Source organism: Lagopus muta, chromosome W (assembly GCF_023343835.1).
Source record: "Lagopus muta isolate bLagMut1 chromosome W, bLagMut1 primary, whole genome shotgun sequence".
In the NCBI taxonomy this organism is placed as follows: Eukaryota; Metazoa; Chordata; class Aves; order Galliformes; family Phasianidae; genus Lagopus; species Lagopus muta.
The window spans coordinates 3,549,803-3,576,703 of NC_064471.1; the positions used below are offsets into that span (position 1 = coordinate 3,549,803).

Below are 26,901 nucleotides of genomic sequence, written 5' to 3' on the forward strand. Positions count from 1 at the left end.
AGTAATTAATTTATGTTATTATCCACACTTGGGAACCGCCAACCGATGAAAGAGACTCTTAATTGCTGAAGCCAGCTTAAATGATTTTATTTTGTCACACCCCCTCTGTCCAAGTGTGGAAGGAGAATACTGATACTGGAGACCAGTGTGTTTTTGTTGAGCACTGCAGTGAGCTTCTTAAGGTGCAGCTTTCTGAACTTTATAAAAGCTGTTTTTCACTTAACCAGAGACAGTAATAACAGGGTCAGAGTTCAGGTGGGCTTATTAGACATCTGTCTTATCACTCTTGAATGTCTAGTAGTCCAGTGTGGGAAAGTGGCACTAAGTATATTGTTTGCTATTGAAAGGGAACTCTTTTGCTAAAGACGGCATCTTTCCAGGAAATTACTCTTTAAATGACTTGGTGCATGACCAAGGAGCATGCCTTTTACTTTTACTTGTGTTAGTTTTTCAGATACGTTTATCAGGTAAGCAAACCGGAAGCGGCCCTTGATCGCCGAGGTCCGCGGCTCGGAGCTGTCTCTGGCAGAACCGCCGCGACTTTTAGCGAGGTACGGGGGGATTAATCGCTTTCCTCATCGAGGATTCCCGCGGCAACCGTGCGGACACCGCTCTCAGTCGGGCTAGTCTCGCGAGAGCAGCTGACGCAGCGCGGGCGTTGCCTAGGCAGCGGCGGGAGATTTAAACGGGCGCAAACCGGAAGTGGCCCTTGATCGCCGTTACAAAAAGCCCTCGAGAGGGTAGCGACGTGTCGCTGCCCACCTGAGGCTCAGCAGAGGAGGTAGTACAGTTCTCTCCCAGGCTGTCTGAACGTGGTGCTTTTGTAAGGTACCCCTGTCTGCACTCCCCTGCAAGGAGTCCTGTTTTTGCTATTGGTGGTAAGTGCCAGGGCACTAAGCAAACCCAGCAATAGTGTGAGGGTACTGGGCAGCAGGGCAGGGCTAATCACTTGCACCCCTATAGGACTTTCTTGTTGAGTTAGTGAGCCTGCTGGTAGCCATGGGTGCACCCCGGCAGAAGGCTTCAAACACAAAAACTGTGAAGAGCCATGCAGAGGTCCCAAGCACGCGCAGTAGAAAGACGGTAGCCAAGAAGACGGTCCAGAGCCAGACTGAGGTCTGGTGCATGCATAGAGAGGAGAACAAGGGTATGAAGTGTGTGGCGACTCAGACAGAGATAACATCACGAGATGCTAGTGTGCAGGTCACTGGCTGTGAGGAGTGCCACAGCCTGGCCTTTGCAGTGCCACAGGAAGCAGGCAGCACTTGTACAAGGTGCGAGCAATTGAATGACTTGCTCAGCCTTGTGATTAGCCTGAAGGAGGAAGTGGAGAGGCTGAGGACTATAAAAGAGTGTGAGAGGGAGATTGACTGGTGGTGTCAGTCCCTCTCAACCTCAGGTTCTCGGCACACAGACGAGGCTCCTCACGGAGCACGTCAGCCCCTGCCACCTTACAAACACCTGGTAAAGGGGAACCAGCCAGCTGACAGCGTTTCAGCGAGCCCCCTGTCCTCTCTTCCCCCTAACAGCAATTTGAGAAGGGAGGAGGAGTGGAAACGGGTACCTGCTCGGCGGAGGGGGCATCCCCCATCCCGACCATCCCCGGCTCCCCAGGTGCCTCTGCGTAACAGGTTTGAGGCCCTGGAAGTTGAGGGGGGGACGAGTGAGAGTGCGGAGACGGGTTCACCCGTGAGGTTGCCTCAGGCGAAGCGGTCGCCCCCAACCCTCAAGACTGCTTCTACCCGTAAGGACAGGAGGGTGATTGTCATAGGCGACTCCCTTCTGCAAGGAACAGAAGGCCCTATATGCCGGCCCGACCCTACCCACAGAGAGGTGTGCTGCCTTCCTGGAGCACGGGTCAGGGACATTTCAAAGAAAATTCCTGGGTTGATTCGGCCTTCAGATTATTACCCGCTCTTAATAATTCAGGCTGGCGGCGAGGAAGTTGATAAGGAAAGCCTGAGGTCTATCAAGAAAGACTTCAGGGGAATGGGGCGAATACTTGAAGGAGCTGGGGTGCAGGTGGTCTTTTCTTCTATGCCCGTGGTGTCAGGGAAAGGTACAGGGAGGATCCAAAATACCCAGCTCTTCAATAGATGGCTTAAGAGCTGGTGCAGGCGCAAGAATTTCGGCTTTTTTGACCATGGGGCAATTTACACTGCACCTGGCATGATGGCTGCTGATGCATGCAGCCTGTCCCCGAGGGGTAAGAGGATCTTAGCTGAAGAATTAGCGGGACTCATTGACAGGTCTTTAAACTAGGAATGAAGGGGGAAGGGGACACAATAAGGGCTACTGGAATTGAACGGGTCATTCGAGGGCTTATACCAAACTCCATGGGCAATGACGGCAGAGTGCATAGGGAAGGACTAGGGCAGGGGGATGCTGGGGATGCTGCTGTTCTAGGGGATCCTAGATCCCTTATAAAGGGAAAAGTGGCGAGACGGATAGCCCGGCTGAAGTGCCTTTATACCAACGCACGCAGCCTGAGTAACAAGCAGGAGGAACTGGAAACTGTGATGCACTCGGGAAGTTATGACCTTGTTGCTATCACAGAAACATGGTGGGATGACTCCCACAATTGGGATACTGCCATCGACGGCTATAGACTCTTTAGGAGAGATAGGCGAGGTAGGAGGGGTGGGGGAGTTGCTCTCTATGTCAGAGATTGGATAAACTGTGAGGAGCTCCCTACGAGAAGCAGTCAGGAACAGGTTGAGAGCCTGTGGGTTAGGATTAGAGATGGGACAAATATAGGTCAGCTGGTGTTAGGGGTATACTACAGACCACCTGATCAAGGGGAGGCTGTCGACGAGGCTTTCTTGCTCCAGATGCGTGAGATGTCTGGCTCACGGGCTCTTGTCCTGGTGGGGGACTTCAACCATCCGGACATCTGCTGGGAAAACCACACGGCGAGCTGCAAGAGCTCCAGAAGGCTCTTGGAATCCATTGATGATAGCTTTCTGGTTCAGGTATTGGACAGACCGACCAGAGGTGAAGCGTTGCTGGACCTGCTGCTCACCAACGCTGAGGAGATCATCAAAGGCGTCAAGGTTGGAGGCTGCCTGGGCTCCAGCGACCTGGTTGAGTTTGTGATCTCAAGCAATGTGGGCCTGGCAAAGAGCAGGACCAGGACACTGAACTTCAGAAGAGCAGACTTCAAGCTACTCAATGGATTGCTGGCCAAGATCCCCTGGCGCGCTGCCCTCAAAGACATGGATGTTGAGGAGAGCTGGCAGCTCTTCAAAGATGCCCTCCTGGAAGCACAAGAGGTCTCCATTCCGCTGAATAAGAAAGTGGGCAGGCGAGGTAGGAAACCGGCATGGCTCAGCAAGGACCTGCTGAGAGAACTGAGGGCGAAGAAAGGGGTGTACAAGCTCTGGAAACAAGGCTGTGTCACCTGGGAAGAGTACAGGAATGCCGTCCGGACTTGCAGACGTGGGATCAGGGAAGCCAAGGCGCAGGCAGAACTGAACTTGGCAAGGGACGTGAAAAACAATAAGAAAACCTTCTACAGGTACATTGCCCAGAAGAGACAGGCCAAAACGGGCGTACCTACTTTGGTAAATTTAAAAGGAGAACTGGCTTCAACAGATGAAGAGAAAGCTGAGGTGCTGAATGAGTTCTTCACCTCGGTCTTCACTGGTGGCCAGGATTCTAGTCTTTTTCACGTCCCTGAACCCTGCATCCCCAAACCTCTATGTGGGGACCAAGGAGGTAAATCCCTCCCCACTGTAAGGGCAGAGCAAGTCCGAGAGTGCCTCCTTAGACTGAATGAATACAAGTCTATGGGGCCGGATGGCGTGCATCCCAGGGTCCTGAAGGAGCTGGCCGAGGTGGTTGCCGAGCCGCTCTCCATCATATTTGAGAAGTCGTGGCTGTCAGGTGAGGTCCCGGACGACTGGAGGAAGGGTCACGTCACTCCCATATACAAGAAGGGGAGCAGGGAGGACCCGGGGAACTACAGGCCGGTGAGTCTCACCTCCGTGCCTGGGAAGATCATGGAACAGATCCTCCTGGACAACATGCTCGGTCACATAAAGAATGAGCATGTGATCCGAGACAGCCAGCACGGCTTCACCAAAGGAAGGTCATGCCTAACTAATCTTGTGGCCTTCTATGATGGAGTGACGGCATTGGTGGACGAAGGGAAGGCGACCGATGTCATTTACCTGGACCTGAGCAAGGCCTTTGACATGGTCCCCCACCACATCCTCATTTCCAAATTGGAGGGAAGTGGATTTGATGGGTGGACGACCCGATGGATAAGCAATTGGTTGAAAGGCCGCAGACAGAGGGTGGTGGTCAATGGCTCTATGTCCAGGTGGAGGCCGGTAACAAGTGGTGTCCTCCAAGGGTCTGTCTTGGGACCGGTGCTCTTTAACATCTTTATTAATGACATCGATGAGGGAATTGAGTGCACCCTCAGCAAGTTTGCTGACGACACCAAGCTGAGTGGTGCGGTTGATACGGTGGAAGGAAGGGATGCCATTCAGAGGGACCTCGACAGGCTGGAGGGCTGGGCTCGGGTGAACCTGATGAGGTTCAACACGGCAAAGTGCAAGGTTTTGCATTTGGGCCGGAAGAACCCCAGGCACCTGTACAGGCTGGGAGGAGTGGTCCTTGAGAGCAGCTCGGCAGAGAAGGACCTGGGGGTCCTGATGGACGAGAGACTGAATATGAGCCAGCAGTGTGCTCTGGCAGCTCGAAAGGCAAATGGGATCCTGGGCTCCATCAGGAGAGGGGTGGCCAGCAGGGACAGGGAGGTGATTGTCCCTCTCTACTCGGCTCTTGTGAGGCCCCATCTGGAGTACTGTGTCCAGGTGTGGAGCCCTCAGTACAAGAAAGACATTGAGATTTTGGAAAGGGTCCAGAGGAGGGCGACTAAGATGATCAGGGGGCTGGAGCACCTCCCCTATGAGGACAGGCTGAGGGAGTTGGGCTTGTTCAGCCTGGAGAAGAGAAGGCTGCGGGGTGACCTCATTGCAGCCTATCAATACCTGAAGGGAACCTACACCCAGGAGGGGAGTAAACTCTTCAAAAGGGCTGACAACAGCAGGACTAGGGGAAATGGTTTTAAGTTGAAGGAGGGAAGATTTAGGTTAGATGTTAGGGGGAAGTTCTTTACTAGGAGAGTGGTTAGGCCCTGGAACGGGTTGCCCAGGGAGGTTGTGGATGCCCCGTCCTTGGACGTGTTTAAGGCCAGGTTGGACGGGGTCCTGGGCAACCTGATCTGAATATGTATGTTTGGTGGCCCTGCTAGGCAGGGGGGTTGGAACTACATGATCCTTGGGGTCCCTTCCAACCCAGGTGATTCTGTGATTCTGTGATTCTGTAAGGAGTTAGAAGGGTAGCTAATGACATGAAAATGCACCTAAGAATACTGATGCTGTTTTTTGCTGTATGGTAGTGGAGAACAGGATATATTGTCCACAAGTATTACAGAAGCAATAAGATTATCTGACTAAAGAAGATATACAAGAAAGGCATGAGAAGATAGGAACAGAGGTAGAAAATTGACTGGTTATTTATTGAGATAACTAGGAAGCTGGGACTTTTCTAATTCCTGAGTGAGTTTGAATGTTTTGTGACTTTCCCTATGACCTGTGTATCCTTCATATACCTCCCCCTTGCGACCTCTGTTCCCTCTTGTGGATATCTCCTCAGTTTTGAATAATGGAAGAATTCTGACCAGAAATGAGAGTGTCTGGGTATGACTGACTAGATCTCTAGAGAATATGAATGTGTTGTATAATCAATGGATATCAAGATGTTACAATATAATCAAGAGACTTAGGCAAAGCAGACAATGATAACAAAAGCAAATAAAATGGGAGACTTACCCTTCAGCTGGACTCACCGCAAAACACCAATAAAGGCAATGTCCAGAAGAGATCCTTCCCCACTCGCAGCCAGCTCTTCAATAGGTCTAGGAGAGGTAGAGCCAGGCTCCCCCCTTCCGGCAGCACAGGTGAAGGCAATTCACCTGTGCTCCTCTGGCTGACTCATGGCTCACCACAGGTGATCAATCAGAGGTTCAGGCCGTGACTCAGCAGTTCCCATATATGTGTCTACTCTAAGGGGTTTGCTTCTAAGCAAAGTAGTGGAATTTGAAAGTTTTCTAGCTTCTGCATGCAGTTTGTTTTTTGATGCCATCTATGTTTTTGCTGTTAAGTCCTATGCATGTCAGCAAGAGTTACGCTGGATTTCAGTGAAGCACCTTAAGGCATGTATGCAAAATTGGGGAGTGAAGCCAAGAAAGCCGACAGAGTAACTTGACATGCTAATGAGTTATGTCAAGCAGGTATTCCCTTTATTACAGAGCTGGGTGCATGGGGGATCACTCCACTGAACATGCACACCGAAGGGATAAACAACTACATATTTAAAGACATAGCACATACATATTCATTATATTCCAAGAAAACAGGCCGAAATTCCGAGAAATAATTAACATATTGCCCCACCCTCCTGAATATGCATTCTAAATACATGGTGGGGGTCTCTGGTGGTTGTGGGATGAAGGCTAGTAATCAGTCATCCTTGCTGTGAATTTATGACCTTTTAAGGGGGGGTAGCCTGAACCAGTTCCAACGTGTTACATTGAGTTGAGGCATCTGTTTTGCCATCTTATTTTCAACAACAGGACATCTGTTCTACTTTCTTATCTTTACTTGATAAGTTTTGCAGCCTCCACATTTTGTTCTTGAGCTTACGTTTACACAAGCCTTCTGTCTTTCAGCTTGTATCTGCTCAAGTTATGCGAAAGGCTGTTCTCACAATATAGAAAAGCTGTTCTCAATTCAGGAGTCTGATTAGATGTTTCCTTGGCCTTATTGACTCTTAGAAGTATGAATGTGTGTTGATGTGGGAAGATTTCAGCAGGTGAGGGGTGTTTCTCAATGTAGGGAGTTCTCTATATAATAATTTGGTGAGTGGAATTTTAATGTAGTCAACTCTGAATGTCCTTTATTGTTGCTAAGTAACTTTTTGCTGTTAATCTTCCTTTACTTTCAGTACAAAGACATCATAACCGACAGAACAAAATTTTTTTTGTATATATATCAGTATGGGAAAAGTTTTATTTTATAATGCTGCTTCTTTAAACAAGTCCAGACAAATCTTTGGAATGCCAGAAAAGTTTCTGAAGGAAATCTTCCTTCAAGCATCAAGCAATTCTCCCCCTCAAGCATCTAGAGGGTCATTAAGGAGGAGGCTACAACTTGGACAGTGTTTTAAAACAGGTTGGAGTATTAGGAAGGTAAGGAGGGCAGACAAGCTATGAGGTTGGAAGCAGGTTGCACAAAGTTGACGTGTTGATTTGACTTGTTAATCATAAATACTAATTTCGAATTTTTTATTAGTTCCTTTTAGTTTACAGTACTGTGATTGTAGTTACAAATCAACAATCCCAGTATGTCACGGAGTTGACCAGATCAATCTATGTCCGTGACAGGGGCGACAGGCCTCTGCCCTCCCCGCCACACCTGTAGATACCTGTAGATAGGTAGTCAATGAGTCTACTGCCTTTCCTAATGCCTCCTGTGAGTCAGATGTCAGCATGAGATCATCAATATAGTGATACAGTTCAAGGTTATTGGGATATCAGTGTGTCCATCAGGGAGACAATATTGGGTATGTGTCATGGAGTTGACTAGATCAATCTATGTTTGTGACAGGGGCGACAGGCCTCTGCCCTCCCCCCCACCCCAGTCCCACAAAAATGGGAAGGAAGGAAGGGAGGAAAAGAGCAGCGGCAACAATCGATGGAGGAAAACTTATTTTACTATAATATTGGAATACAAGATAACACAATATATATACAATTTAATTGAAATTGAGATTAATAAATCAGACAAGATGAGAGAGAGAGAGTTCCCGGGACCGATTCAAACCTGAAAAGCTTGGAACGGCTAGGAAAGCACCCTCCAGCACCCACTGCGAGGCAGCAAGAGAGCGCCCCCCGCACCTGGAAGGGCCCAGACCCCGTGACTTCGGTAATCTACAGGGATAGGTACCTGGGATTGGGGCAGTGACACTTTAATGCCCCGTACACTACATGATGTTTTGATGTGGAATACTGAAACCCAAAGTAAAAACAAACAAACAAACAAACAAGAACCATAGAACCATGACATTCCACCCCTTATTCTACATCGTTACATCATGCTTAAAATATATATATACATACATACAAACAAAAAATGATTACAATGCATTACACACACATGGCTATATATATATATACATATATATATATATACATAGAATTAGTAACTGCACTCCCCTGGCATCAAGTTTCCCTGTGGTACACACTGGACATCCCCATTCTTCTGCATTACCCACCAAGTGGATCCTGGTCCCTGGGCAAAAACTGTACCACGGAGAGGTTTGCCCTTTCCAGAAGCTGGAAGAACCCAAACTGCCTTTCCTAACATGTTCTTTACATGTACAACAGGGACTTTATCTCCCTATACGGTATGTAGGGAACTGGATTGGTTAGGACCATCACGATTGATAGATCCTCTGGTATTGACCAACCAGGTAGCTTCTGCCAAATGCTTCTCCCAGTGCTTAAATGTTCCGCCACCCAGTGCTTTTAGCATCGTTTTTAACAATCCATTGTGTCGTTCAATTTTACCAGAGGCTGGTGCATGATAGGGAATATGGTAAATCCACTCAATGCCATGATCTTTGGCCCAAGTATTTACAAGAGAATTTTTGAAATGAGTCCCATTATCTGACTCAATCCTTTCTGGGGTGCCATGTTGCCACAGGACATGTTTCTCGAGACCCAGTATGGTGTTTCGGGCGGTAGCATGGGGTACTGCATATGTTTCGAGCCACCCAGTGGTTGCCTCCACCATAGTAAGCACATAATGCTTGCCATTGCGAGATCGTGGCAAGGTGATATAATCAACCTGCCATGCCTCCCCATATTTGTACTTTTGCCATCGCCCTTCCTCCCACAGAGGTTTCATCCTCTTGGCTTGTTTGATGATGGCACATGTTTCACAGTTATGAATAACCTGTGCAATGGCATCCATAGTTAAGTCCACCCCTCGGTCTCTGGCCCATTTGTATGTTGCATCTCTCCCTTGATGACCTGAGGTCTCATGGGCCCACCGAGCCAGAAATAATTCACCCTTGTTCTGCCAGTCCAGGTCTATTTGAGCCACCTCAATTCTGGCAGCTCGGTCTACCTGATGGTTATTTTGCTGTTCTTCAGTAGCCCGACTCTTGGGCACATGAGCATCTACATGACGCACCTTTACAAATATAGTCTTTGTTCAGGCAGCAATGTCTTTCCACAGTTCAGCAGCCCAAATAGGTTTACCCCTTCTTTGCCAGTTATTTTGCTCCCACTGCTGTAACCACCCCCATAAGGCATTCGCTACCATCCACGAGTCAGTGTACAGATAGAGCATTGGCCACCTCTCCCGTTCAGCGACATCTAAGGCCAGTTGGACAGCCTTTACCTCTGCGAATTGGCTTGAACCTCAGCTCGGAAACTCTCTCTCTCCAAAATGGTATTATATAGGGCACGGTAAGCACAAGCCAAACCCCAAATAAGTTGTACCTCCTTAGATTTATGTAAGCCGCATAGTCCCTGATTCAAATACTGGCTTAGTTTCTCAGGATCCCACAGGTGTTCAAGAGTAAAATCCCATGACACTGCGGGTCCCCATGCTTCTAAGACCTTTCCTAAACCTCTCCATATCCCCTGCCAGTCATCATTCTCTGGTTTTGGAGAAGACTCCTTCCCCTTATTACAAATAAAGAATACATTCAGGAGAATTGATGACACGCACACCACCATGACTATTAATTCAGGATTCAAAAAACGTTTGACAAACCGAAAAGAAAACCCGGAGACTGGTCTGAACATCGTGTTGTTTGTAAAATTAGCTATTCCATTTGGGATGTAGCTGTTTGTGAAATTAGCCATTCCTTCGGGGATGTAGTTGTTTGTGAAATTAGCCATTCCTTCCAGGATGTAAATGTCAAAATTCAAATCATACCACATTGCAAGTAGGTAAAACATTGGTGTCTCCATCAGTGCCATTAGGTACCTATATACGGATGCAATTCCAACACACGTAAATGCAAGATGGATTATTGGCCAGTAGGTTGTGAATAACACCATTGCTTTTAATCCTTTACCCAGCACCCCCACGATAACGAGTGGGTTCATCGCTGGTGTCTGCTAAAAAGGGGTCAATGAATTGAAGCTAACAAGAGGAGGAAAAAAAAAGAAAAAAGGCACTACCCAGACTAAGTAGTGCTCAAAGTTTACAAATATCCCAGAACACTGGCAGTACGCCTAATCTTTCAAGGTCAGGTTTTCCAGCACAGAAACCTGAACTACTGATAATGCTCCCTAACGAAGCTCTCTAAGAGCAGAGAGAAAAAGAGATCCGTTCTAACAGCTAAAAAGCAGCTCATGCCCCACGTTGGGCGCCAAAAATCTGTCACGGAGTTGACCAGATCAATCTATGTCCGTGACAGGGGCGACAGGCCTCCGCCCTCCCCCCCCCCCCACCCCAGTCCCACAAAAATGGGAAGGAAGGAAGGGAGGAAAAGAGCAGCGGCAACAATCGATGGAGGAAAACTTATTTTACTATAATATTGGAATACAAGATAACACAATATATATACAATTTAATTGAAATTGAGATTAATAAATCAGACAAGATGAGAGAGAGAGAGTTCCCGGGACCGATTCAAACCTGAAAAGCTTGGAACGGCTAGGAAAGCACCCTCCAGCACCCACTGCGAGGCAGCAAGAGAGCGCCCCCCCCCACCCGGAAGGGCCCAGACCCCGTGACTTCGGTAATCTACAGGGATAGATACCTGGGATTGGGCAGTGACACTTTAATGCCCCGTACACTACATGATGTTTTGATGTGGAATACTGAAAACCAAAGTAAAAACAAACAAACAAACAAACAAGAACCATAGAACCATGACAGTATTAAGTTACCAATACGAAAATGTTGAAGAAATGGATTACAGGACATGTTATATGTATGTGGGATTACAGGACATGTTATATGTATATGTCAACCGTTTACGGGCCCGGTTCTGTGACTAGTGGGGTGGAGGGATGTGCAGATCCGTGCCTTCAGAAAGGGGAAACAGGGGTCCCCAAAATAATTAAAAACAGCAGCACCGATCTGAGGAGAAACAAACTAATTTACTAAGTATATTATTGGAATGCAAGATAACACACTATAATACAATATAATCAGAATTGAAGCTAATAAATCAAATACAATGAGAGAGAGAATGTCCGAAAGGTGGATAGGCCTCACCACAATGCTGAGGTGAGATGCGCAGTCCAGTTGAGCAGCAGGGAGATAGGAGCAGCGCCCACGACGAAGGGCAGGCGAGAAAGAGCATCAGGTGACCTTGCCAGGGGTTAAACCTCCTCTCCCTGACCGCAAAGTCCCCTGGGAAATGTAGTTCTTCTCTTCAGGGCAGGTACCCAGCACTTGAGCATTGACAGTTGAAGTCCCAGTGCCCCACATGATGTTATGATGTGGAATACCAACAGCCAAAAATCACAAAACCATGACATTCCACCCCTTATTCTACATCACTACATCATGCTTAATATATATACAAACAGACAATAATTACCAAACATTAAACACATGCACACACAAATCTATATACACATATATATGGAGTTACTGACTGCAGTCCCCCAGCATCAAATTCCCCTGTGGTACACACTGGACATCCCCGTTTCTCTGCATCACCCACCAAGTGGACCCAGGTCCCTGGACAAAAACTGTTCCACGAAGAGGTTTGCCCTTCCCAGCAGCTGGAAAGACCCAAACCGCTTTTCCCAACATGTTCTTCACATGTACTACAGGAACCTTATTTCCCTTGACAGTATGTAGGGAGCTGGCAGGACCATCGTGACTGATTGATCCTCTAGTATTGACCAACCAGGTGGCTTCTGCCAAATGCTTCTCCCAATGCTTAAATGTTCCGCCACCCATTGCTTTCAACATGGTTTTTAGCAGCCCATTGTATCGTTCAATTTTACCAGAGGCTGGTGCATGATAGGGAATATGGTAAATCCACTCAATGCCATGATCTCTGGCCCAAGTATTTACAAGAGAATTTTTGAAATGAGTCCCATTATCTGACTCAATCCTTTCTGGGGTGCCATGTCACCACAGGACTTGTTTCTCGAGACCCAGTATGGTGTTTCGGGCGGTAGCATGGGGTACTGCATATGTTTCGAGCCACCCAGTGGTTGCCTCCACCATAGTAAGCACATAATGCTTGCCATTGCGAGATCGTGGCAAGGTGATATAATCAACCTGCCATGCCTCCCCATATTTGTACTTTTGCATTCCTCCCACAGAGGTTTCATCCTCTTGGCTTGTTTGGTGATGGCACATGTTTCACAGTCGTGGATAATCTGTGCAATGGCATCCATAGTTAAGTCCACCCCTCGGTCTCCAGCCCATTTGTATGTTGCATCTCTCCCTTGATGACCTGAGGTCTCATGGGCCCACCGAGCCAGAAATAATTCACCCTTGTTCTGCCAGTCCAGGTCTATTTGAGCCACCTTAACTTTGGCAGCTCGGTCTACCTGTTGGTTACTTTGCTGTTCTTCAGTAGCCCGACTCTTGGGCACATGAGCATCTACATGGCGCACCTTTACAACCATATTCTTTGTTTGGGCAGCAATGTCTTTCCACAGTTCAGCAGCCCAAATAGGTTTACCCCTTCTTTGCCAGTTACTTTGCTCCCACTGCTGTAACCACCCCCATAAGGCATTTGCCACCATCCATGAGTTAGTGTAAAGATAGAGCATTGGCCACCTCTCCCGTTCAGCAACATCTAAGGCCAGTTGGACAGCCTTTACCTCTGCACATTGCCTTGATTCTCCTTTCCCTTCAGCGGCCTCTGCAACTTGTCGTGTGGGGCCCCACACTGCAGATTTCCATCTGCGATGCTTTCCCACAATATGACACGATCCATCTGTGAACAGGGCATATTTCTTTTCATTCTCTGGTAGTTCATTGTATGGTGGGGCCTCTTTAGCACGCGATACTTCTTCTGCTGGTGGTGTTCCAAACTTTTTACCTTCAGGCCAGTCCATGATGACCTCTAGGATTCCTGGACGGCTAAGGTTCCCCATCCGTGCTCGTTGTGTAATCAGTGCAATCCACTTACTCCAAGTGGCATCAGTAGCATGATGGGTGGAGGGAACCTTTCCTTTAAACATCCAGTTCAGCACTGGCAGTTGAGGTGCCAGAAGAAGCTGTGTTTCTGTACCGACTACTTCAGAAGCAGCCCGAACCCCCTCATATGCAGCTAAGATCTCCTTCTCAGTTGGAGTGTAGCCCTCTTCCGACCCCCTGTAGGCTCGACTCCAGAATCCCAGGGGTCGGCCTCGTGTCTCTCCTGAGGCTCTATGCCACAGACTCCAAGTGGGACTGTTCTCTCCATCAGCAGTATAGAGGATGTTCTTCACATCCTGTCCCGTCCGTACTGGCCCTAGGGCCACGGCACAGGCTATCTCCTGTTTAATCTGTTCAAAAGCTTGCTGCTGCTCAGGACCCCATGTAAACTCATTCTTCATTCATGTCCCATGATAAAGGGGGCTTACAATGAGGCTGTAGTTTGGAACATGCATTCTCCAAAAAGCCACTACGCCCAGAAACGATTCTGTCTCTTCCTTATTAGTGGGCGGAGACATGGCAGTGATTTTGTCAATCACATCTGTCGGGATGTGACGACGGCCATCTTGCCACTTTATACCTAGGAACTCAATTTCCTGGGCAGGTCCTCTCACTTTGCTTCGCTTAATAGCAAAACCAGCACACAGAAGGATCTGGATTATTTGCTCTCCTTTCTCAAAAACTTCCTTTGCTGTGTTGCCCCACACAATGATATCATCAATGTACTGTAAGTGCTCAGGAGCACCTCCCTGTTCCACTGCGGCTTGGATCAACCCATGGCAAATGGTTGGGCTGTGTTTCCACCCCTGGGGCAAACGGTTCCAGGTATACTGAACGCCCCTCCATGTGAAAGCAAACTGTGTCTTACATTCTTTGGCCAAAGGAATGGAAAAGAAGGCATTAGCAATGTCAATGGTGGCATACCATTTGGCTGCTTTTGACTCCAGTTCATACTGGAGTTCTAACATGTCCGGCACAGCAGCACTCAATGGGGGTGTGACTTCATTCAGGCCATGGTAGTCCACCGTCAGCCTCCATTCTCCACTGGCTTTACACACTGGCCATATGGGGCTGTTAAAAAGTGAGTGAGTTTTGCTGATCACTCCCTGACTCTCTCACTGACAAATCAACTTCTGAATGAGGAGCAAAGAATCCCTGTTGGTGCGGTACTGCCGCCTGTGCACCGTTTTTGTAGCAATCGGTACCTGTTGCTCTTTTACTCGCAGCAACCCCACAACAGATGGATCTTCTGATAGGCCAGGCAAAACAGACAGCTGCTTAATGTTGTCTGTGTCCACAGCAGCTATTCCAAAGGCCCATCGATACCCTTTGGGATCCTTAAAATATCCCCTTCTGAGGTAATCAATACCAAGTATACATGGAGCCCCTGGGCCAGTCACAATAGGGTGCTTTTTCCAGTCTTTACCAGTGAGGCTGATTTTGGCCTCCAACATAGTCAGCTCTTGGGAACCCCCAGTCACCCCATGAATATAAACTGATTTTGTCCCTTGGTGACTCGAGGGCATAAGGGTGCACTGAGCACCTGTGTCCATCAGGGCCTTATATTTCTGTGGTTCTGATGTGCCAGGCCATCTAATCTACACAGTCCAATATACTCTATTATCCCTTTCCCCCCCTGGCTGGGGGCAGGGCCCCTCTAATTGTTTCCTCCGTTGCCTGCAGCAACTGGAGCAATCACCTTTTTGGAGAAGTTCACCTTGGTGGTTGATTTGCCTTGTAATTCTTTTACCCATGCTTGAAGTGCAGGAGTAGCTTGCTTATGCCACTCCTTCATATCTTCTCCATGGTCATGTAGGTAATGCCACAAGGCGAAACGTGACGTGGTCTTACTGTTGTCACTTGCTCGAGCAGGAGGACGTCTCCTTTTGATAGCTGAGACATTGGATGACACTGACTGGGAGGAAACCAAGTTGATCAGCCCCTCCAGTAGGCTGTCTTGGGAATTCTGATCTCCATTGGATGTATCTGTTACCACCATGGATCCATCAGCATTAGGCACGGTAGACAGTTTGTCTATGATACCTTCTTGCTTGCTCTCCATTCTGCTCAGCTTTTCAGCTACCTTTGCAATGGCTGAAATACAAACTCGTAGAGGGCTTAAATGTTACTGAAAGTCTTGAAATTTATTAATCAGTTCATTTATAAGGGGTCTTCTTTCCCCTCTGCCATACATTGCTGGAAATGTACTGGCGTACCTCTCTGGTGCAGTCTTTGTGAATGTACGCCACATGTTTGGTGTACACCTGACTCTCTCCGGATCATGCTCTTGGTCTGGATCATCAGGAATGAAATCAGGACTATGTAGCATTTCCACCACAGCACATTCTCTCAAATAACGGATGCCTTTTTCTATATCAGTCCATTTCTTTTTCTCAGACATCAGATCGTCTTTGAAGGGGTATCTTTCTTTTACAGCTAACAACATCTGCTTCCAGAGAGTGAAGGCCTGGTTCTGGCATGTACCAATGCCTCTGTCAACGGCTGAGTCCCTAGCAATGCCACCCAGTTGGCGAGCTTCTCTACTATCTAGCCACATGCTGTTGGCCCCATTGTCCCAGCATCGAAGTAACCAAGTAGCAATAGGCTCATTTGGGTGACGTGAGAAGTCTTTTCTCAGACTTCGAATTTCATTCATTTTCAGAGATCGATCAACAAGGGTAACAATATCTTGCTCACCTCTTCCTCTGTCAGGGCTTCTTGTTGCCCTCGTAGGCGTTGGTGACCGTGGTCTTACTGAGGGCCCCTCCCCTGGACTCAGGGGTGCTTCTCTTAGACCTCGGAGCCACTCCTCTGGACCTCTTTCCTCCTCTTTCTTCTGTTCTAACTGAGTCGAGATTCGTTTCATTTTCCGTCCTCTTACAGGGGCGACTGACATCAGTTGTGGTGCCTCCTGTGGTTGATCAGGTTGGTCAGTTCGGCTGCTCTCACCCTCTAGCTCTGCTTGGAGTCTGTCTTGTTCGTCTATGAGATTATTTAGTTCAGATTGGAGGGTGTCTCGCTCAGTCTGGAGGGTGTCAAGTTTGGATTGGAGGGAGTCTCGTTCGGATTCGAAGGCATCTCGTTGAGATTGGAGATTCCTTCTTTCACCTCGGAGATTCTCCCCTTCGGCTTGGAGACTCTCTCTTTGGATTTGGAGACTCTGTTTCTCAACTAGGAGACTCTCTCTCTGGACCTGGAGATTCTCCCTCTCGGCTCAGAGTTTCTCCTGGAAACTCTCCTTCTCAGCCTGGAGATTCTCCCTCTCAGCTCTCAGACACTCTCTCTCAATTTCACAAACTCTCTCCCTTTTTGGGATACTATTGAATAAGGCCAGATAAGCGTTAGCCAGGCCCCAAATCATTTGTGCCTCCTCAGATCTGCCTGAGCCGCAACATTCCTGTCTCAAATAAATGCTTAAGCTTTCAGGGTCTTTCAGGTGTTCAGGAGTAAAGTTCCATGACACTTGTCTCACTCCAATTTATAGGAGGGAGAGGAGGTTCTTTTATTATCATATAGATAATAATAATCTCACCCAGCGTGAGATTAAGAAGCAACGGTTCAAATGTTGGTCCGAACAGTTTATTACAAATCTTAATTAGGGAAATGGGCAAGGAGAGGACGGACACTATTATGAATTACAGTAATGGGGAAGGGAAGGAGGGCGATAGAAAAGATAGTAAAGACGACGTAAGGGGTCTTTATAGGCAGCAAGAGGGAGAGAGTCACCTCCATGGATCCAGCGTGGTTCATAGTTCAGTCTTTGATCTTCAGTAGCGGTGGGTCGTCAGGCAGAGTTGTTCTGTTGACATCGACGACGACGAACGAGGATGACCATGGTGATGATGGCCCCTTTTCAATAGTTTCAGAGTGGTTGAGTCAGCTCTCCTTTGAGTGACAGCTCAAACCCAAGGTGGTTGAGTCAGTTCTCCTTGCGGTGGCAGCTTCTGGCTCTGGGATCTCAGCAGGAACCTCCTTTGTTCTTATCTTTCTGGCCTTGCCAGCAGATAAGAGGAAGCAGGGAGGCACCAACTTGTATCTTGCCTTTGCAGGATACAATGGTATCACCCCCCAGCCTCCCATAGCAAACAGGAGTTATTTGGTCACAGGCTAGGTCTTCCGCCAGTAAACAGTCCTGAGCACTATCTTCCGAAGGCAAACAGCTCCAAAGATGTAAAATTATCCACACAGCGATGTTGATTGCCATGCAACATCCATCACTTGCCTCCTCAACAAAATACCTAAGGAAGCAAGCTTTGAGCCAAAAAAACAAAGAAGGATTCTCACAACACTGAAGATGTCCATCTCTCTAAAATCACTCCCAAGCCTCTCCACACTCCCTGCCATTCAGTATTCTCTGGTTTTGGGGAAGGCTTCCTCAAAATACAATAAATACAAAAACTGAGTGAAATAATGAACAGTGAATTCAGGGAGATTAACAAAGCCATCAGCTGAGCATTCAAAAACTGCATAAAGGATTCAAAGGAGTAACTGGGAACCTGTTTAAAAATCCCAAGTTCTGTGAAATTAGCAGCTCCCTCTGCAAACAGGTTTAAAAGAGAAAGTGGAATCATTTTTTTTTTTTTTCTCTCTTTACAGGAGCAAGATAGCAGTGCTCAAAGTTTACAAATATCCCAGAACACTGACAGTCCGCCTAGACTTTCAAGGTCAAGTTTTCAGTGAGCACCGGTGAAAAAGATAAATTTTCCAAACGCAGCTCTCCAAGAGCAGAGAGAGATTCGTTCTAAAAAGCTAAAAAACAGCCCGTGCCTGCATTCTCCACCAAGAATGTCAACGGTTTAAGGGCTGGTTTGGCCCGGTTCCGTGACGAGCGGAGTGGAGGGATCCGCAGATCCACGCCTCCAGAAAAAAAGGAAACAGGGGACCCCAAAATAATTAAAACAGCGGCACCGATCTGAGGAGAAACAAACTAATTTACTAAATATAGTATCGGAATGCAAGATAACACACTATAATACAATATAATCAGAATTTAAGCTAATAAATCAAATATAATGAGAGAGAGAGAGAATGTCCGATAGGTGGATAGGCCTCAGCACAAGGCTGAGGTGAGATGCGCAGTGCAGTTGAGCCGCAGGGAGATGGGAGCAGCGCCCATGACGAAGGGCAGGAGAGAAAGAGCATCAGGTGACCTTGCCAGGAGTTAAACCTCCTCTCCCTGACCACAAAGTCCCCTGGGGAATGTAGTTCTTCTTCTCTTCTGGGCAGGTACCCAGGACTTGAGCATTAACAGTTGAAGTCCCAGTGCCCCACATGATGTTATGATGTGGAATACCAAAAGCCAAAAATTACAAAACCATGACATTTATGGACAAAAAGGCTATTGTCACAGTCATGGCAAGATCAATCTTAGAATCCTGTCAATAGCAGGAAGCTGTTAGCAATGTAGAGCAGTAAAACACCTGAGACTGTAAGGATTGACTTTGGAAGGTAGAGGGTTAAGTGACAGTAATGAACTTGGCCTGGGTCAGCTAATAAAATGGTGAATGATTGTGTTCAGTATTTGAAGTTGAATGTTTAGAAGTGTAGTCATCAGTAGAAGCAACAGGTAAATATTTGCATGGAATGTTAGAAGAAAGTCCCAAATATTATTCCAAACAGCTCCAGTATCCCAAAGGTGGGAGGGGGATGATGTGAGAGTTAGGTGTGCTGTGTTGAGGCTTTGTTTGTTTTAATGGACTGAGCTCTGTTGTTGGAGTTCTGGCACCAGCACAAGGTTTGTCTTCTACAGATATGGGTCTTGCTCTGGCTAACATGAAATTAATACAGACAGAATAAATATGGGGATGAATTTATTTAAAGAAGAAATACCAGAGGAAGTGACCCTGTGCTGGGGGAGGGGAAAGAAAATCAACTGTCTCCAAAGAGTGCTACTCATTGGGCTTCACCTCCTTTCCAAAATTCATGTCAAAATGTATGGTTTAGTCTAGAAATTTGAGGTACTGTAATACTTTTGGCTTGTTCTCATATGATCGTTAGTTATTTTCCAAGTGCCTCAATATTTTGAAGAAAGAATTGTCTAATTAGGAGCTATTTGGTATAAAAAACAAAACAAAACAAAACAAAGCATGAGGAGGAAATGTTTCAGGCAATTTTATATTACTCCACAGAGCTAACACAGACTTGATGCTACCTTGTTCAGGACCTGCCAAATAATTTTGGATTCCCAGGTAAAATGCATGCAGTCAAATGCATCAATGCACGCAGCTTGGGAAATAAACAGGAGGATCTGGAAGCTACTGCACTACTAGAAAACCACAATATAGTTGACATCACTGAAACCTGGTGGGATGATTCCCATGACTGGAGTGTGGCTATTGATGGCTACAAGCTGTTCAGAAGGGACAGGCAAGGAAGGAGAGGAGGAAGTGTTACTATCTACATCAGGAAGGGAATAGAATGTTTAGAGCTGTACTTAAAGAGTAGTCATGAGCTAGTCGAAAGCCTGTGGGTGAAAGTTAGAGACCAAGGCAGCAAAGGGAGTCTTGTGATCAGTGTCTACTAAAGGCCACCTGATCAAGAGGAGCCTGTCGATGAGGCCTACCTGCAACTACAGGAGGCGTTGCAATCACAAGTGCTCGTCCTGCTGGGGGACTTGAGCCACCCGGACATCTGCTGGAAAAGTAGCACAGCAAGCTGTAGGTGATCCAGGAGGCTCCTGGAATGCATTGAGAATAACTCAAATCCTGCTTGACCAACCTAGTGGCCTTTTATGATCAATGCATCAATGGACAAATTTCACAAAATCCACGCCTTGGGAAAAGGGAAACAGGGGACCCCAAAATAATTAAAAACAGCAGCCATCGAATCCACACAGTCCAATATACTCTATTATCCCTTTCCCCCCCCTGACTGAGGGCAGGGCCCCTCTATTCATTACCTGTGGTAACTGGAGCAACTGCACTGGTGGTTGATCTGCCTTGTAATTCTCTCACCCAAGCTCGTAGTACAGCAGTAGGTTCACGGTGCCACTTCCTCATGTCTTCTCCATGGTCACGTAGGTAATACCATAAGACAATTCGCGGTGTATTATCCCTTACTTGAGCCGGAGAGCGTTTGCCTCTAACAGCTGAGATTTTTGATGGTGCACGTGAGAAGGAAGGTTCATCGTCTTTAGTTAGGTGGGCTCGCATAAACTGCATCATCTCCTTCATCTCCTTCATCTCCTTCATTAGACTCTTTTGATTATCCTGATCTTCATCAAGCATCTCTGATACTGCTACAGGTTTGTCACGACTAATCAGTTGAGACACTTGTTCTCGCACTTCATTCAGTTGGTCCATCATCTGGGAGATAGCGGCAATGGCAGCATGAGTTGGGGGCAGCAACTATTCATAGTTTTGGAGCGTAACAATTAATTCATAAACTAAGGGTGTTCTCTGTTGTTCGTTGTATCTGTCACATGCTGACGTTAGTGTAGCGGCATATTTGTCCGGTGCTGTTGTCACGAGTTTCTGCCATATCTCAGGCGTCGTCCTCACCTTTTCAGGGTCGCGGTTTTGTTGTGGGTGGTTAGGAACAAAGTCAGGGTCATACAGCATTTCCACCACGCCTATTTCCCTCAAATACTGGATACCCTTTTCAACTGTATCCCATTTTTTCATCGCAATCTTCAAGCCATTTTTGAAGGGATACTTTTCCTTCACGGCTATTAACACTCGTTCCCAGAGGGTGGCAGCCTCATCCGAACATCGACTAATTCCTCTATCAATAGCTGAATAGGAAAAGGGATAGGGAGATGGGAGCTGGGCTCAAGGAAGGAAAAAGAGACCACCCCCCCACCCAGAAGGGCCAGATTCCATGACTTCTGTAATGTACTGGGATGGGTACCTGGAATTGAAGCATTAACACTTTAACTCCCAGTGCACTACATGATGTTATGATGTGGAATACTGAAAACCAAAAAGCACAAAACCATGACACTAGCAGGGTGGAGGGATTTCACAAAATCCGCGCCTCCAGTAAAGGGAAACGGGACCCCAAAATGATTAAAAACAGCAGCAACGATTTGAGGAGAAACAAACTAATTTACTAAATTTGATATTGGAATGCAAGATAACACACTGTAATGCAGAATAATTAGAACTGAAACTAATAAATCAAATATAATGAGAGATTGTCCGAAAGGTGGGTAGGCCGCACCACAACGCTGAGGTGAGATGTGCAGTCCGGTTGAGCAGCAGGGAGACGAAGAAGAGCGCATCAGGTGACCTTGCCAGGAGTTCTATCTCCACTCTGAACTCAAAGCCCCCTGGAGTATGTAGTTCTTCTCTTCCAGACAGGTGCCCGGAAATGGAGCATTAATAGTTTAACTCCCAGTGCACTACGTGATGTTATGATGTGGAATACCGAGAACCCAAAATCACAAAACCATGACAGAAGGTGAGGCTGGACAGGGCTCTGAGCAACCTGATGGAGCTGTGGTGTCCCTGTGCATTGCAGGGGAGTTGGACTCGATGGCCTTTAAAAGTCCCTTCCAACTCTAAGGATTGTATGATTCTATGTTTCTAAAAAATCCCTCCTTTCTCGTCCTGTGTGCATCTCCCTGTGCCTGCTCTGCCCTGGCCTGGTGGGTGCCACTTGGTCAAAGTGTACCAAAGACTGCACTAATTTAGTGGTTTAATATAAATGTGATTTAATGCTGTCTTCAGAGGGCTCTTTTTTCTGTAAGGATTTATCCTGAAGGATTCCCATTTAAACAGAAGGATGTGATTAAGATGGTAGTAGTTCTTTTCCTATTGGGCTTGATCAAAGGCAATAGTTAATGGTTCAAAGGTTACAGTAACTTTTCTGCCAGTGCTTTGTTGGCTTTTGACTGCAGTTGAAATAGAAGCTCAGGCTGTTGCTGGGTTCCCCTTCCTTATGCTTATGCTAGTGTGCAAGGCCTTAAGTATGACCATTGCTTTTGCATCTCTGGGTCTCCTGTTTCCTAGGGAAATGATCAGGCTTTTAAAACTATAGGGTCATTTCCTGCAGTTTTATGTTGTACTGCACTTTGCCATGTGCTGTGGACTGGGTGCTGTGCTCCACTGTTTGTCAAACAAGTTCTGCCAAAACCGATGGGAAGAAATGTTTTACAGTTGTAGCAGAAGCTCATTGACCCTTCTGCTGCCACTATATGAATTATAAATTTAAGATAAAATCCTCCTGTAAGGAGATTTGGGTCACAACGCCTGAGGGGAGGGTTAACAGGTTGGAAAGAAGCTACCTGAGACATAACTTTGGTGCTGAATTTGAGAATGCTGAGAGTAAGATTATGGATGTTTGAGTATGTGTTCTGGTTGTATGGAAGTGGGAGAGCCTATGGAGGGGCTGAATAACCTCTCTCTGTCACCGAAGACAGGTGTAGGAGGAAGTTCTTACCAGCATTTAATGTTAATCACTCTTGCAGATATGTTTGTTCAAGCTGTCTGGCTAAGCAATTCCTGAAATCATAAACTAAAGGAAGAAGAAATTTCCCAAAATTTTAAATCTGCAAAACTATTTTCTAGGGCTTCCCATGTTTCCAACCACCATCTCCTCACTATGTTTTACTACTAATAAAACCAGGATTGCTTAAAATGCAAAAGGATTTAAGTATGATATTGTGCTTATTACCTAGTAACTGCATATTTTCCTTCCCCAAATTGCAATAGGAGCATGGAAAAATTCAGTAGAAGAATGGACAGCAGAAGACTGGAATGAAGATGTAAGTGTACCTTTTTAGATAGACAGCATTCATTATTTACCTTTTTCAGAGTCTTTGCATTGTTTTAAAAAAATAAATGTTCTAATTAATTCTTTCCTGTATGTATGCAGTGATATTTCTTACTATGTTTCTTACTGTAATTCTAATTTATTAAAGAGTATACATTTAAATGAGCTTAGTTTTAAGTAAAATTGAATCAAGAAATATTTTTATTTTGCTGGATGGCCTTTATATGGATAATAAAGTTTTAAGTTTTATCCCAAATTAAGTATGAGTTATAGTTCTATACTGCTTAAAGGCCATGAGTGTTGTCTGCATATTTCTGTCTAATGCTGTATAGGAATTTAAAGCCATATTATCACAAGACTTTAGATTTGACAGTAAGCTTAATCACTTGAACAGTTATATAGACTCATCACTGATGCTTTTTGCTTTAAATGTTCATAATTACATTGGTTACTCTGAAAGTAATGCTTCCTATTTATTTTCATGGAAACTACAACAGATACAAAGAGCACAATATTACTATTTGATAGAGCAAATTCTCAGCTACAAAAAACTTATTTTTCAATATAGTCACCACCATTAGCTATGCATTTTCACAAGTGATGAACAAGAGCCTGCATGCCATGCTTGTAAAAATCTGCACCAGTCGAGGTGACCCACTGTTTCAGAGCTGCTATGATGATGTTGTTGCTGAAACGAACCCTTGGCTTCACTGTGCTCAAATCGATCATTTGGTCTTCATAAACTTTCAGCAATTGTTAATGAATGTCAATAGATGTCATTTTTTCTGAATGGAGGAATTCACTGACACACCTTTGCTTCATAAGTACCTCCATGTCAGTCACCATTCTGTCAGTCTGCCTCTCTGCTGCCATCTGTTGCATGGCAACAGTGTGTAATGGAATATTGGCAGGAAGCTTCAGCCTCTACTGCCATACCACCAACATCCACTTTTCTCTCAGCCTGTCCTTATAGGGGAGGTGCTCCAGCCTTTGATCATCTTTGTGGCCCTTCTCTGGACCTGCTCCAACAGCTCCATGTGCTTCTTGTGCTGGGGGCTCAATACTCCAGGTGGCCTCAGGAGAGCAGAGCAGATGGGCAGAATCACCTCCCTCGACATGCTGGTCACACTTCTCTTGATGCAGCCCAGGGTACAGTTGGTCTCCTGGGCTGCAAACACACATTGCTGGCTCTTGTTGAGTCTTTCATCAACTGACACCCCCAAATCCTTTTCCTCAGGGCTGCTCACAAGCCATTCCCTGCTCAAACTTCTGTCTGGAAGTACATGACCAAGATGGAGTTTCTTCAGATGGTGCAAAAATGTGAAGTATGTGATTAAAATACTTTCAAAATCTTTTTCAGCTTTCTAAAACAAAAGTCTTCACTGCTTCCTCTGTTCCAACTGAGAATCATGTGATTCCTAAGCAAAGGTAAGCTCTTACATGTTTTCTCTATATCTTAAAAGGCTTCTGGTAAAGCAATGTTAGGTTGCACATGCTTCAAAGCAAATGTTAGATGGATAAAACATGAGGACAGCCCTGGTCAAACTAATTTCAAAAGTGCAGAATCCTTTCTTGCAAATAGTTATTTCTATGTGTTCCTGTGTTACCTATGTAGGTTGCTCTGAAAGTACTGCCTCCTGTTTATTTCCATGGAAACTACAACAGATTACAGATCATCTGCAACCTCTCTAGGCAGCCTGTTTCAGCACCTCACTACTCTCAGTCAAAAACTTCCCCCGACGTCTAAATTTCCCCTCTTTTAGTTTAAAACCATTCATCCTTGTTCTATCACCATCTACTCATGTAAAAAAGTTGATTCCTCTCCTGTTTATAATCTCCTTTTTAATACTGAAAGGCTGCCATGAGGTCACCCTGCAGCCTTCTTTTCTCCATGCTGAACAAGCCCAGCTCCCTCAGCCTGTCTTCGTAGGGGAGGTACTCCAGTGCCCTGATCGTCTCTGTTGCTCTCCTCTGGACCCTCTCCAACAGCTCCACATCTTTCCTGTGTTGGAGACCCCAGATCTGGACACAGTACTCCAGATGGGGCTTCACAAGGGCAGAGTAGAGAAGGGATCACCCCTGGCCCTCATCTCTTGATGCAGCCCAGAATACTGTTGGTCTTCCAGGCTGCAAGTGCATACTGCTGGCTCATGTTAAATCTTTCATCTACCAGAACCGCTTAGTCCTTCTTGGCAGGGCTATCTCAAGGAGTTCTTCACCCAGTCTATATGCATATCTAGGATTACCTCAACCCAAGTTCAGCACCTTGCCACATGGCTTTGTTGAACCTCATTAGGTTTGCATGAGCCCAACTTTTGAGTTTGTCAAGGTCCCTTTGGATGGCATGCCTTATTTCTGTTTTATCAACTGCACCACTCAGCTCGGTGTCATTCACAAAATTGCTGAGGGTGCACTCTATCTTAACATCTATATAATTGATAAAAGATGTAAAAGAACATTGGTCCCAAGACAGACTCCTGGAGGATGCCACTCATCACCAGCCTCCACCTGGATTTATCACAACCCTTTAGCTTTGGCCTTCCAACCAATTCCTTATCCACTGAATAGTCTACCCTTCAAACCCATATCTCTCCAATTTAGAGAAAAGGATGTGGTACAAGACCATGTCAAAGGCTTTGCAGAAGTCCAACTAGATGAGATTGGTTGCCCTTCCTTTGTCCGCTGATGCCATCACTCCATGATAGAAGGCCACCAGATTGGTCAGGCATGACCTTTCCTTGGTAAAGCCATGCTGGCTGTTTCGGATGTTAAAGTGCCTTAACATGTCATCCAGGAGGATCTGTTCCATGATCTTCCCAGGCACAGACATGAGGCACACTGGCCTTTAGTTCCCTGGGGTCTTCCTTTCTCCCTTTCTTAAAAATGAATGTTGTTTCCCTTTTTTTGGCTACTGTGGACTTTGCCTGACAACCACAACTTTTCAAATATGATGGAGAACAGCTTGGCAACCACATCAGCCAGTTCCCTCAGAACCCTGGGATGCATGTCATCTGTCCCCATATGCTTATACACATTTAGCCTCATGAGATGGTCTTGGACTTGCTCTGCTCTTACAGTGGAGGGGATTTTGCTCACCCAGTTCCCACCTAGAGGTTCAGGGATGGAAGAGAAGGGAATCTTGGCTGCCAGTGAAAACTGAGACAAAGAACTCATTGAGTACCTCAGCCTTCCCCATATCTGTTGTAGCCAATTATTTTTCAGTTATCAGAGGGGGTACACTCTCTTTAGCCTGTCTCTTCTGACCAGCGTGTCTATAGAATCTCTTGTTTTTTACATCCCTTACCACATGCAGTTCTATGTGTGCCTTGGCTTTCCTAGATCCCATCTCTACATGTCCAGACAGCATCACTGTATATTTCCTGGGTGACACATCCTTGTTTCTACTGCCTGTACATGTTCTTCTTATCTCTCAGTTTGAGCAGCAGGTCTTTGCCGAGCCAAGCTGGTTTCCTGCCTCCTCTGCTTGTTTTCCTATACTGGGGGACAGAGTGCTCTCGTGCTCTCAAAAAGGCATCTCTAAGAGTAGCCAGCTTTGCTCCACTCCTTTATCTCTAAGGACAGCTTTCCAGGGGATCTCGGCCAGTAATCCCTTAAATAGCCTGAAGTTTACTCTCCTGAAGTTCAGGGTCCTGACTTTGCTTTTTGCCAGGCCCATCCTCCTCAAGATCACAAACTCTACCTGGGCATGGTCACTACAACCCATAGTGCCTCCAGTCTTAACTTCTTTAATGAGCCCTCCTCTCTGTTTGTGAGCACCAGGTCCAGAATTGCTTCTCCTCTGATCAGTTTGTGTAATACCTGGACCAGAAAGTTATCCTCAGTACGTTGGAGGAGTCTTTGGGATTGCTGGCGGCCTGCCACATTGCTTTCTTTCATGGTTTTGTGGTTTGTTATTGGTATTCTACATCATTACATCATGCAGTGCACTGAGAGTTAAAGAGTTAATACTGCAGTTCCA

The 26,901-nt window shown here is 46.2% G+C and overlaps 4 protein-coding genes across 11 annotated transcripts in view; 1 reads left to right on the forward strand and 3 right to left on the reverse strand.

Annotated features, from left to right (window-relative positions):
- Positions 1-26,901, forward strand: part of LOC125686399 (ubiquitin-associated protein 2-like) — a 165,572-nt gene that overhangs the window by 82,581 nt on the left and 56,090 nt on the right. For 6 of the 7 annotated variants that reach the window (XM_048930328.1, XM_048930327.1, XM_048930331.1 and 3 more), the window contains exons 9-10: positions 22,862-22,914; positions 24,283-24,350. In XM_048930328.1, the coding sequence (XP_048786285.1) occupies positions 22,862-22,914; positions 24,283-24,350 (121 nt within the window). Of the gene's footprint in view, positions 1-20,714; positions 21,609-22,861; positions 22,915-24,282; positions 24,351-26,901 lie in introns of those variants that run through there. The other variant, XM_048930334.1, reaches the window with a different exon arrangement.
- LOC125686444 (uncharacterized) overlaps positions 1-26,901 on the reverse strand; it is a 182,414-nt gene that overhangs the window by 73,222 nt on the left and 82,291 nt on the right. The gene's annotated exons all lie outside the window — the stretch shown is intronic.
- The window catches only part of LOC125686402 (uncharacterized), a 218,178-nt gene that overhangs the window by 63,781 nt on the left and 127,496 nt on the right, over positions 1-26,901 (reverse strand). The gene's annotated exons all lie outside the window — the stretch shown is intronic.
- LOC125686423 (uncharacterized) overlaps positions 1-26,901 on the reverse strand; it is a 125,169-nt gene that overhangs the window by 60,467 nt on the left and 37,801 nt on the right. Inside the window, exon 2 of one of the 2 annotated variants that reach the window (XM_048930390.1) lies at positions 17,813-20,106. The exons of the other annotated variant lie outside the window; for it this stretch is intronic. Coding sequence (XP_048786347.1) covers positions 20,096-20,106 — 11 coding nt within the window. The 3' untranslated portion in view covers positions 17,813-20,095. Of the gene's footprint in view, positions 1-17,812; positions 20,107-26,901 lie in introns of those variants that run through there. 2 annotated transcript variants of the gene reach the window in all.